This window comes from Drosophila simulans, chromosome 3R (assembly GCF_016746395.2).
Source record: "Drosophila simulans strain w501 chromosome 3R, Prin_Dsim_3.1, whole genome shotgun sequence".
Classification (NCBI taxonomy): Eukaryota; Metazoa; Arthropoda; class Insecta; order Diptera; family Drosophilidae; genus Drosophila; species Drosophila simulans.
Genome location: NC_052523.2, coordinates 7,887,689 through 7,900,221, shown reverse-complemented (window position 1 = coordinate 7,900,221; position 12,533 = coordinate 7,887,689). Strand labels below are relative to the sequence as shown.

The window sequence follows — 12,533 nt, the reverse complement described above, 5'->3', positions numbered from 1 at the left end:
GATGAGCTTGTTGTCGATATGCCAAGATAAAGCCAGCATCTTGTTGTTTTTGTTTCTGTTTCTTGTTGCTGCCGTTGTGATTGTTGATGCTGCTGCAAAGTGTAAGCTGAAAGTTCAGGCACAGACAATTGCAAAGTGGTTGCACTGAGGGCGAAGTGGGGTATGCAAATGGGTCTATATAGAGAGGGTATGCGCTTCCTTGCCGCTGTGTGTATTATGTTCTTGCCCCGTTATTGTTTCCCCATACCACACCACACCACATCATTCCATTCCATGCCGTGCCGTGCCATTCCCCCGCATCTGGCAGCTGCCTCATCTACACAATTGTTGCATTAAATAAATGTTTTTTCTACCCATGTCCGCCTTACGTGCTTACATGTGATTGTGGAGAGAGAAAAATGCCTATGATCAGCTGGGGTACGCAGTAAGTTAATTTTAATTAATAAAATATATAATAATAATAGTAATAAACTGAGGATTATTATCCTTATTGCATGCTAAAATCACAAAAAGTCATTTATCTTATTTTTATGAAATGCTTCTTTGGTCTTTGGACCAAAAAGGACATTTTTATTATTATTATATAATAAGCAATAATGTATACTTCATATTTGATGTTCTCGATATCCTAATCTTAATTTCTAAAGCCTTGCCTCTGTTAGAATAGCTTGTGCCTCTGTGTTTATTCAGCAAATAGGCGATACTAATTGTTTTCTGTGCACCAAGGAATTCATTCCAGTGGAAAAACCGGGAGACTGCCTCCCAGGCACAGACGTTGATAGATTTCCATGCATGGCCGACACTCCTGGGCGAAGGAAACGGAAGTGGAAATGGCGGAGACGCGGGCAAGGCTGTGGAAATTTAGAAAGCTCACTTAAACACACACATACATACACACATATACACACACAATATGTTTGCGGTGTGTGCAATGCGTTTTAATGAGTTTTTTGTTCCGCCGTAATTATTTTTGCAGTCTGTTGTACTTGTAAAGCGCAAATATGCTCGAAGAAACGGCAATCAGGCCCAGAGTCATTTTAATGAAAAAATTCTAAATGCAGGAAATGAAACACTTGCGTTTGGTTACGTAAAATGCATAAGGCAGATATTTATATACTCAAACAGTGAGCAAAGCAAACCATGGCACATTTATGAAAATATTTTTACTATTTACGTTCTTTAAATTCTAACAAAAATATCTGCCTTTTTGGAATTGATGTTTTAATGAATAGTGGATATCTTGGCCATATTTTATTGTAATCAGCCAGTTTAGACAGATACTCATACCATAAGTAAAGAAAATCATAGCATATTTATGAAAATATTTTTAATTTTTGTTCTATTACTTGAATTCCTACAAAAATATCGGCATTTTTCGAATTGAGTTAGGTATGTATAAAATGTTTTAATGAATAGTAAATTCCTTGGCAATTTCTATAGCAATCAGCAAATTGAAACGGAAATGCAAATGCAACAGAAACTTCAGCATTAATCACATACAAGTCGCCAGTGGAATTATGATGTTGCTATCCTCCATATTCACATATTTACATTTGTGCAACTGCAATGCCACAAATGCAAATTCGCCCGCCTTCTGTCAGTCGTTCTTATGAGCCATTATTATCGCTGCAGCTATGAATTGGCAGACTGTCCGGCCAACCTGACATCGCAACCGATGTTTACATTAATTTGATTTAAAATGCAACGCCAGCGCATCAGGATTGCTAAGCTGCCAGCAATAAACAATTCACGGGTTCGGAAATTCTGGGCCATGACGTAAGATTCATTTATTAAAATGCTATTGGAGGCCTTCCAAGAAGCCAATGAATAAAATTACTAGCCTAGATTGTTGCAAAACAGCTCAAAATGTAGCTCAAGTTAAAGTAATTTCCCTAAGTGTATTATCAAACTCAATTATATGCTTCGATTACCTATATTAAAAAATATATACTATATTTAAAAGTCAGCCAAAAAACCGAGGAGTAATTACAGCATTTCAAACTAGTGGGTATTCATAATTGATTCATTGATTCAGACTTCTACTTACTACTACTTTTTATGATCTGTTTCAAAAGATGGAAAAAATAAGTGAAAGGATTTTTTTAAATAGCTCATTTATTTTGAAACTACTTCGCCTGAAAGTGTAAAATATTCCAATGGTTCATTGCCTTAGTTAAGTGTTAGAATTTTAATGGAATTTTCAACTGTACCACAATATTCAGTGCTAAACTTTTTGAAATAATACCTTAATAAAATGTTGTTTGTTATGCATATTATATTTCGGTTGTGTAAATATTTTGTCTGCCATGATAAACAATGGAACACACAATGAATCCATGCCATTGTTGTGGGGCGTTTAATTCGTTTGTTGTGGCAGAATTATGGCCCCAAGTATTGACTCGGCGAAAAATACTTTCCCTTTTTTTTGCAGTTCTCACATACTATAGTAATTATAGGCCTGTACTATTTAATTCCTGCATTTACACGCAATTTCGCATTTTCCATTTGATTTCCATCTCATAGATACGATTTGCCTGCTCAGCTATTTTTCCCGATTGTACCTACAAAAGCCATTGGCTAAGCTATTTTGATGCTGCTGCTGCAGTGGCGTTAAATTTTGTTTTCAATTTTCAACACTTTTAATAGCCAATTAATTAAACGGGCAAACAACAACAAACGACTATCTACCCAAATATTTACACACACTTGCATAAATATCCGCTGGTATACATATATAACTTCGTGCGGCTTCTGTGCGATATGTATTTACCTATATGTGAATATATGTATATATTTTGGAGAATAAAGAATTTCCCCGTCGGCCTTTGCACATGTACCAAACATTTTTATAATTGCTCGCCGAGCTTTTATTATTCAACCAAGTGGCGGTTCCCAGACCAACTGATTCGCACCTGAAATATATCCCACTCTATACATATAAGGAATGGAACTTTTCGCTATCGCCGCATGCATAAATCATCGACCAACTGGACTGCCAGTTGGCCAAGACGGCAGAGCAGCCTTATTCTATATGCTGACCAACTATTGCTAAATAATGACTTTTTAAACAAAGCCAACCGGGCAGACAAATCGTAAGTTATGAATGCGAACGGCGAGAGCCAATTAAGATAATTACTATTTATGAGGTTAACATGGAGGGAAAATGTCGAGCTCAGGAGATTAGTGGTAAACTTCAGTTTATCCCTCGTCCAGCACTCGACTCTCCGCTTGTCAAAGTTTTGTATTTATATCTACGCATAAATTATTTATGCGTGAGAAGCAGGGCCCCAAAACTGGGTGGACCAAACTTGGCATTTGTGGGTGAAAGTTTCCAAACCAGCCTCCTTGCAGACACTTACTTTCCCTCTCCTCCCTTCCCGGAAGGCCCAACATTTCAGGTGTTGGGTATTAAAAGTTTTCAGCATATGTCAAACGCCTTGCAATTTCGTCCTTGTTTAATTACAAACCTAATGAATTAAACACGGAGGGGGAGGTGTGGCTAAGCTTATTACATGAATTATTCAGGATAACAGACGAGAAATTGTTAAAGGAATTTTCACTAGCAACAAATATACAATGAGTTGAAATAATAAATAGAATAATTGCCAAGGCAGTTGCAAGCATCTTTAAAGTATATTAACTTGATTTCACGGCGTCTCTATTTTCAACACAATGATGAACTAATTCTTAGTTTGATAAATTAACTATATTACTATCTCCTAAATTGGTTGCCAGCGAACTAAGGTAGTTTTACCCAAGCATAAAAATAGGCCGAGAAATTGGGCAAACATTTTTATAAAGACAAATAGCAGGCATTAAATTAAAGGGTTGTCTGCAAATTGGCCACATGAAAAGGCTGTGGTCAATACGTCTTTATATAAAGGTATATTCAATAAAAAAAAGGAGAAGAAGACAAACTGGGCGTATGAACGACTTCAAAAGCATATCAAGAGGTCATCATCTTGACAATGGGCCAACTCACATTCATTTTCTGGTTCCCTTCCTCAGGTGGGCGTAACCTTTTGAAATGGCTTTTGGGCGTCACCAGGGGCAACAATTAAAGAGGAAATCTCATAAATATCAGCTGGTATATCAGGAAATTGACTTGGGGCTCTCTGATCCGAAAAAAAAGGTATTCATAAATGCGCGAGAACCCAAAAATAAACAGTCACTTGATTAAAGTTGCATTCGGGTCGAAGGGGAGGCAGAAGTCGTGTGGGGCAATCGGCGTCAGGTGTGACAGGTGACAATTTAATAAGAACTCGACTCGCGTTCATATTGATTTCTGACAACAGCTGCGACATCAATCAGTCAAAAAATTCGGATACAAATATATATATATCCGTTTTCTGTTTCTTGAATATTTAAAATACACTCTTGCAGAGCTCGCAAGATTTAAATAGTTCAGGATATTTAATTTCCTGGCCTAAAAATATAAGTATAAGTATACATATTCATCTTTTTCTATTTCTATATAGATTTTATTCTAATTTTTATAGGTAAATATTATGTACATAGATAACTTTCCTAAGCTTTCCTAACTAAAATGAAATTGTAATAAAAAGAAGTACTCACACAGTGTGAACTGCTCCAGTTCCTGTTCCGTTTCCGTTTCCGGTGGCCTTGCCATTTCCGCTTGCAGTCCTTCCTCCGACTCCTGATGGCCGTCGGGAAGGGGCTGCCACTATGTGCTGGCCGAATCGCCCAGCGGCGAGGCTATGTTGCTGTTGCTATTGCTATCCGAGGCGGAGAGGGGTCGGCAGATGCCCAGTCGCGTGAGTCCAGGCGGCATGGCCTTCAGAATGGACACCGCCTCGTCCAGCTCGAGGCCCTGGAGCAGGCGATCGCCGACGCTCATAAGGCGATCGCCCGGATAAATTTCGTTGGTTGCCTCCGCAGCACCACCGCGTATCAGGCCGCGAATGACGATGACACTGCCCTCGGAGTCCAGCGGATCCTGGTAGTCCAGAATGGAGAAGCCGAAGCCCTGCTCCGTTTTCTCTATATCGACGGCGGTCACTTCGCAGCTCCACAGAGCCAAGCCGGAAACGTTTTCTAGTGACTTGGAGCGAGCTCCTCCACCTGCAGTGCCCCCCGATCCTCCAGCCGCTGCTCCCGCATCCGTTAAAGTTGCCGTGCTGGACGTGTAGAGCGAGCTCTCCGACTGGGCCTTGCTCAGCAGATTCTGGAGACTCTGGTGGCCACCGGGCAAGAGGCTACGAGTCTCAAAGGCCTCCGGATTTTGCGAGGTATTTATGACCGACGGAACGTGAGTGCCGCGGGCGCAGACCAACTTAACCCTGGCGGGCAGTTCCTTGAGGATCTTAACCACCTCGATGTGTCGCAATCCCTGGAGCTTGTGCTCGTTCACCTGGAGGAGCTCATCTCCCGGCCGCAAGATGCCCTGACGCCCCACCGGCCCGTCGGCCAGTATCGAGCGTATATAGTGATGCGGACGCTTCTCAATGCCGCACTCCACGTCCACAGTGCCTTCAAGGCTGATCCCTAGACCTGAAAGTTTATTTATTTCGGCAACTAAAATTTCACTGTCGGGAAACTCACTTTTCCAGGCAACGCGCAGCGAGGCGGCCGTCGGGCTGGCCGCTTTCACAGGTGCCTCGTTCGTGGGCGTTGGCATCTGGCCGGGATCGAGATCGGGATCCGGATCGGCACCCGTTTCCGTATCCCCAAGGTCTTTGACCCTCTCCATCTCCGGCTTTGACCCTTTGCGGGCCTGTGCCGTTTCCGTTTCCGGCTCTGGACACTGCTCATCGGTGTCATTGCCACTGTCATCGGCCAGGATTAAGCTGCGCCCATTCGTTAGCGGCGCTATCGGACTGATCCTGGGCGCCTGATCCTTGGTGACGCCTCCACTGTGATCACTGCGGTCCAGCACGTGCGACATGTTCGATTCAACGGTGTCCCGGGAGGGGAGCTCAATGAACTCATCCTCGGCTCCCGAAATGCCCACATACTCCGCCTCCACGGCCTCATCGCCTTCGGTGGCTATGGAATCGGCATCCAGTGACTTGGGTGGCAGCCAACTCAACGTGGCTATCGACGGGGACCCAGGCATCGATAGCTGCGACTCTTGGTCCTGGTCCTTATCTTGACTCCTATCTAGGCCGGAGGGAGCTGATGTTCCTTTGATTTCGGTCAGGGCCACTTGCAAGTGCTCATACTTTCTGCCTCTGAGGAAGCGTTCCAGAGTCAGATGAACCACTATGTCGGTGTTCCTGAGCAGTTCCACCGCCTGATGGTTGGTAACGCCGGATAGGGATCTGCCATCCACGGCTACAATGCGATCGTTGATCTGGATCTGACCACTTGTCTCCGCGGCACTTCCCTCAATTATGCTCTTCACGAATATACCCGATAGATCCTCCTCCTCGCATACATATCCGGCCACCGTGATACCCAGGCCGTAGACATTCTTGTGCAGCTCCACCACGTACGTTTCCGTTTCCGGGGAGTCCATGTAGGAATCGGGGGAACCGGAACCCGACGCCGAACCGGATCCGCCATCTTCGTTGGCCAACAGCTTGCGTTTGCTGTCGGCTATCACAGTCTCAATGTGCTGGTTCTGATCCTGAACGCATCGCCATTGGGTCTCCAGGGGCAGCATCTGCAGGGCGGGACGTGGCGGCGGCGATAGTATCGAGAAGGGCACTATATCCAGATCCAGGCGCGGGCAGGGGCGTTGGCCAGCATTGGAGTCCGTGAGCGTCGAGTGGCCTCCACCACCCGGAATCGGAGGCAGTGGGAAGTCAGCCAGATCGCCGGCCAGCTCGGACAGTTGTTGAAGCTGAAGTACCGCCGCACTTGGTTGCGGTTCCACGGCAGACAGTTCCGTGCCCTCGGCGGGACCGCCGCGCACCAGACCCACCAAGCTGGCCACATCCAAGACGCCGCCGCCGCCGACATCGCCGTCGCTGCCGGAGCCCGCTGCTGCTGCCGCTGCTGCTGCGGCTGCGGCGGCTGCGGCAGCAGTTGCAAAACTCGGATTCTGGAAGAGATGACGCGACAGTTCTTCCGGGTCGGAGAGGAGCTTAGTTGGTATAATCGGCGCCTGACAGGCCAGCGTTTGGTAATCGATGGCCGTCGGCTCCACCGGCCGCGCCACTATCAGACGCACCTGAGCTCCGGTCTGACGAAGAACTGTTGCCACCTGCTCCGAGCTGAAGCCCCGCAGATTGACCTCGCCGATCTGCAGCAGATGATCGCCCAGCTGCAGTCGGCCGTCCCGCTCGGCCACGCCCCCGGGCGTTAGGGCCTTGATCACCACACCGGTACTGCGACCGCCCACGAGGATGAAGCCCAAGCCGTTGCCATCGTTGATCAGATCGATGACCTCCACCTGCGACCATTCGGTGCTGAGAACCATCTTTTCCCCCAGCTAATTGTGCTGCCGTCGGTCGCCCTTTTCTTTTTGTAGTTTTATTAAATGTTGCTGACGATAGTTGCTGCTGTTGTTGTTGTTGCTGTTGTTCCTGTTGTGTGTTTTCCGTTCGCTTTGCCCTTGCTAACATGTCGCATTTATGATTGTGTCCAAAATTTAGCGGTGGTGCTGTTGGCAATTGTTCGTTGTTGCTCCTCCTCGCCGTCAAATGGAACGAGCGTGATGAATATTATGGTTGCCGGAGCAGCTGATTTTGCTGTTATTGCTATCGCATCGAGAGTCATTCAACCGACAATTATGGCCCGGGAACTGTGCTCCTGGCACCGCCAGCTCCAGCCGCATCATCCACGACCGCAACAGCACAGCGCACCTGTAATTATGCAGCACACGCACGCACTTCGCATCAAAATAGGGTGGAGTACGCGGCGTATACGCAATACGCGGAATAGGTGGCGTATACGCAACGCACTGCAGAGTGTGTGTCTGTGTGTGTGTGTTTGGGATACGCGGCGTATACGCAATGCGAGCGGGGACAAAAAGAAGAGACAGAGCCGTAGCACGGGCGTGAAGCGAGAATTTGAATAGCTGCCCTGCCACGCATACCATTCGACGTTCCTTGCCAATACTCTTGTTTGAGGTATATAAATTGGATCTTAAGCCAACCACATTCTAATCAATTTACACTCGAAAAATGCTGCTAATAAAAACAACAAGAAACATATTTAAAATGAAGCAGCGGGATTTTAAAGCTCAAAAGGGGTCAATTTTAAGTGCAATATATATGATGTATTGTTTTTTAACCAACGTTTAGATCTGCCTAGTGGATTGTAATAAATATAAACAATTTATTAAAATAAAGTCAAATTTCTCAGAATAAATTCATTTGGAATATCGATTAAAATTAAATAATTTGTGTCAAGTTCAAAGCAAGTTACTGTGACATTTTAGTAAATATTAAGGGTTTTTTAGAATATCAAATGATATTATAAAAATTCTGCTTAAATCAGTTGGAAATTGCTTGGAACAACAAGAATTTTACCCATGTTTCTCCTTTTTATTTGGCAAATCCAATAAGTGAGCCTTCAGCTAGAAAGTTGTTTTTTCATTTGTTTTTTGCCCACATTAATGTTTGAACAGGTTCGCTAGGGTATGCACAACTCGATGTTCTTTTAAAGTTCGCTTTTGTGTGTTGTGTTCTTTTTTTTTTCCTCCTTCTGCCTTTTTAATGGCACCTTTTTTGCACGATTTTGTAATTTACATGCACACACACGCACATGGGAAACGAGAAGTTTTTACCTTTGCAGCTCACGTGCCACGCATGTTTGGCACCAGTCCCGCTTTACAGCAACCCAACCCACCCCACACCCCACCCATTTGCCTCTTGGCCAGGCCAAAAGGCAGTTCTAATTGGAAAATGCCATGATATGAGCCTCGAGAGGGGAAAGGACGTGGCGAGGGAGGAGGAGCCAACTTGCGACTACTTGGTGCTGCATACTTTGCGGCGCCGTCTTGGCAGCCGAGAAACAATCTGCAATCGAGCGATAAGTTTCGAGCTGCCGCAGCAACTGCCACGAATCTCTGACAGCCATATGGCTAATAATTGGAGGGGCGGAAGCCTTGGTAAGATGCGGTGGCCAGGGGGTGATACCAATTTTCCGCTTTTTCTTAAGTCAGAAGAAACAGGCAATACAACTAATCGTGTGGTCGAAATGAAAATGTTGATACTATGTAACCAACCAACCAACAACTCAGCAACAAAGTTTTTCCAGGCAATTAGTCTTTTTTCATGACTATGTTCAATGATATTTTATCAAATACAAAATAAATTTTTGCAATTCTATGCAAGTTAGCATTTCTAATCAAATTTGTATTTATTTTTTCTTTGCTCAAAGTTATTTATTATTATGGCTATTATTTGAAGAGTAAATAAAATAAAACGCTTAAAGAGATTAAAAACATGTTTGTGTTAAAAAAAAACTGAAGTAAAAATGACTGTGTTAATATATTAATATATTAATCAAAATTATACATCATTTGCAAGGTAGATTTAAGATTCAGATCATAAATCCCATTTAATTCTGCCTGTTTTAGGTTTAAATTATGTTTGTTATATGAGTACTTGTAAATTATTGAATTTCTTAAGATTTCTTCATTAAGCTATAGTATATTTCTTCTATTTAATTAACTACTTCATATTTTCAGTGTGTGCACACAACTCTCACGCCAACCTTTGCCTGAAATCATTAATCAAAAATACTTCCCAAACGGACTTTGTTCGGTGGAGACCACCACTCGCCGGAGGAGCACTAATGTCCTGCGCCATAGCAGCAGGACGCAGGAGCGTAACCGAAACCAAATCCTGTTCAGTGGGTTGCCGGTTTAATTGTTGTTTCCGAGTGCGCTCGATGGGCGGCTTTCGGGGATCGGGAGTCATTGTTGGCCGTATCTGGCAGTGACTGCAGCTGTCAATTAAACGCTGATTGACTTTGCATTCGCAGGACACGGATTGGCGCACGATGCGTATGATTAACGCCGCTTGTTCTGAGTCCTCCTCCTCACTACTCACTCTCGCCCGTTTCCCTGCCACCGCAACTTTTCACTCTGTGCCTTCGGTTTGGTCATTTGCTTTGGTGGGAACACCACCCCCTGGATTTTACACGTAGAAAAATTTGACTTCTTCAATTCGAGCTATCTTCTTAATAAAGTAAAGGTTGCAATTCAAATATTCGTTACTATTTCAAAATGTGCAAACTTTTGATTAAATTACTTGAGCTGCTTACTCGCATTCACAGCTTTTGTTAAAGAATATTCCACATATACATATATCAGAAAAAAAACATTATCTAAAAATGTTTTCAAAAAGTAATGAGTAAAACATTGGAGATAAACAATAAAAGTGCCTTTCCCTATTTCGGTTCCTTTGTTTTTTCTCCATGCACTTGCGAGTGTGCTTCATTTAACTTGGTTGCGGCGGTCGGAGGCACTGGAAAGTGGTCTGTGGCAAGGAGGAGCCAAGTGAGCTGGTACGGAGCTGGAGGAACAGGACCAGCAGCAGTTGACGTCCCAAGCCCATTACCCGGAAAAGTAGGCCAAGCGCGTTTGAAGTTGAAGAAGAGTGTGTGTGTGAGCCACCAAGCTGCTATTTTTGTACGCCTCAAGTAGAGCCAGCGGTTCGGTCTCCCCTCTCGCTCGCATAGCTCGCTCCATCCCTTTCTGGGCTGTAAATGTGCCTGTGCGCCAGTTTTCCATTTCGTTTCAGCCCGCCGTTGGCCACTGTTGCTTCTAACGCACTTCAAACTGCCGCGGCGCTGACCTACTGAGCATTATTAGCCGGCTCACGGCTCGAGTTTTGGCCCAAAAGTCCCGACGTCAGTCAAGCGTCGAAAATCGATAAGCAAAAAAAAAGAAAATAGAGCGGCGACGAGGAAGGTTAAGCCCAAGTCGAAAACGAAGTTCTGCATACCCTTGAAACTGAGCCAAGTCATTAGATGTGTTAAAACCAAAAGTGGGAATATGTCAAAATGGGGTTTTCCCCTTTAAAGTCTTTGCTGATCTAAGTGAACATATATTTACTTTAAAAAACAGACATTTTTAAAAAATTCAGTACCCTATAAAAATAACCAAGGCACTCAAAACCCTATTAAATATACAAGTTTATTTTGGTTAACAATTAAAGTAAACTGAAATGCCCATAAAAAATGCTATTTAAATGGTAAACTTTATCGCGTTTCGCTTTCACTGAACATTCGAGCCACAACCGCAAAATGATTTAGCGAGCAAAAGCAAAGTTTGTTGCACGTAGGATGCATCAATTAAAATGATAATAAATTTATTAAATTCATTTCCTTCAAAAAATGATGACCGTGCTATTTATGTTTTATATTTTATTGTTTTGCAGTACAATTTGTTTGAGTAAAAACATCAGGCTGCTGAAGTTAACAAAAAACTAAATAAACAATGTGGTTCGTAAATCGAATGAAAAATCCGACGGCGATTCACTATTTTTTCATTTCTGTTATTCACAACATTTTGGCAACACATCTTGTTTACTAATTATAGCTATTAAGTTGATTTCTAAACGCAGTGCTATTTGTTTTAACGCAGTGCTCTTGCTACCACAACTCTTTGCGACTACAGGGTATTTGGCGGCTTAACGGATGTGTTTCCATCCAACCATGGCCAAGCCGATCCGTGCCAAGACTTGCGGATGCCGGAGCTGGAGCTCTTGGTCTAGCCGCATTGACTGCGGCTCTTGGCCGCGTTGGTGGTTCGAGTCGGAGGTCTCAGGTTGTAGGTTGCAGATTGTGGGTTGTGGGTTGGCGGCTGCGGCTGTTTGCTGGTGTCGTGTGGCTGCGCCTTTTGACCCACCTAGCCGCCCCCGCAGCCCCCTTCGTCGTCACAAGCTCTTAGCCAAATTGCTGCAGCCCGAAAAGAGAGATGGGGCGCGGAAGAGAGAGGGAGAGCGAGCGAGCGAGGAAACGGAAATAACTTGTAAACTTGCGGCACGCAATTTGCAATTACTTAGGCGACTGTTGCAAAGGAACATCAACGCATGCAAAGGACAAAGGCGAGAGCGACTGCCAAAAAGTGAAACTTCCCTCAACTATTTGCTATTGATTAAACAACTAAAGCGGCGAATGGAAGCAGAATTTGCTTATACGCCTTATGTTGCGTTTATTAAAGCTGGCCAAGATTGCGTATACGCCGCTTATTACACTCTTGAGCTGGATTTAACAAGCCCATATTGCGTATACGCCGCACGTTCCACTCGTTTCTTTCGTGAGCGTTTTTAAAGCCGTTGACGCTTGGAGGGCTTGGCACCGGTTATTCAGTTGGCCTAGTTGTTGACTTTTCTTAGCCAGGCTAATTACCCGCACTGGCTGGCCAGTCGATGGGCCAGCAAACGATTTCCGCTGCGATACCGTGCCACTTCATTCACGCACTCCACAAACACAGGCACATGGCACGCTACACACTTGCTGGTTTGCTCTGCCAATTTTCCCGTTGCGGGCCACAATTTTCACACACATCTATCACGGTTTACGCGCGCATTTTCCGGCTCAGCAACACGCCCGCACGCCACGAAGCTTCTTGGCCAAATGAATTGCCCGCTGGCCAACAGCAGCCGCTTCGC

At 44.4% G+C, this 12,533-nt stretch overlaps 1 protein-coding gene across 2 annotated transcripts in view; it reads right to left on the bottom strand.

The window, feature by feature from the left end:
• The window catches only part of LOC6727576 (patj homolog), a 29,434-nt gene extending 16,922 nt beyond the window's left edge, over positions 1-12,512 (bottom strand). The window contains exons 1-3 of one of the 2 annotated variants that reach the window (XM_039294698.1): positions 12,271-12,512; positions 5,563-7,769; positions 4,576-5,511 (exon numbers count right to left, since the gene is read on the bottom strand). In XM_039294698.1, coding sequence (XP_039150632.1) covers positions 4,685-5,511; positions 5,563-7,384 — 2,649 coding nt within the window. In that variant the 5' untranslated portion in view covers positions 7,385-7,769; positions 12,271-12,512 and the 3' untranslated portion in view covers positions 4,576-4,684. Of the gene's footprint in view, positions 1-4,575; positions 7,770-12,270 lie in introns of both variants that reach the window. The other variant, XM_039294697.1, reaches the window with a different exon arrangement.
• Positions 12,513-12,533: the final 21 nt, after the last annotated feature.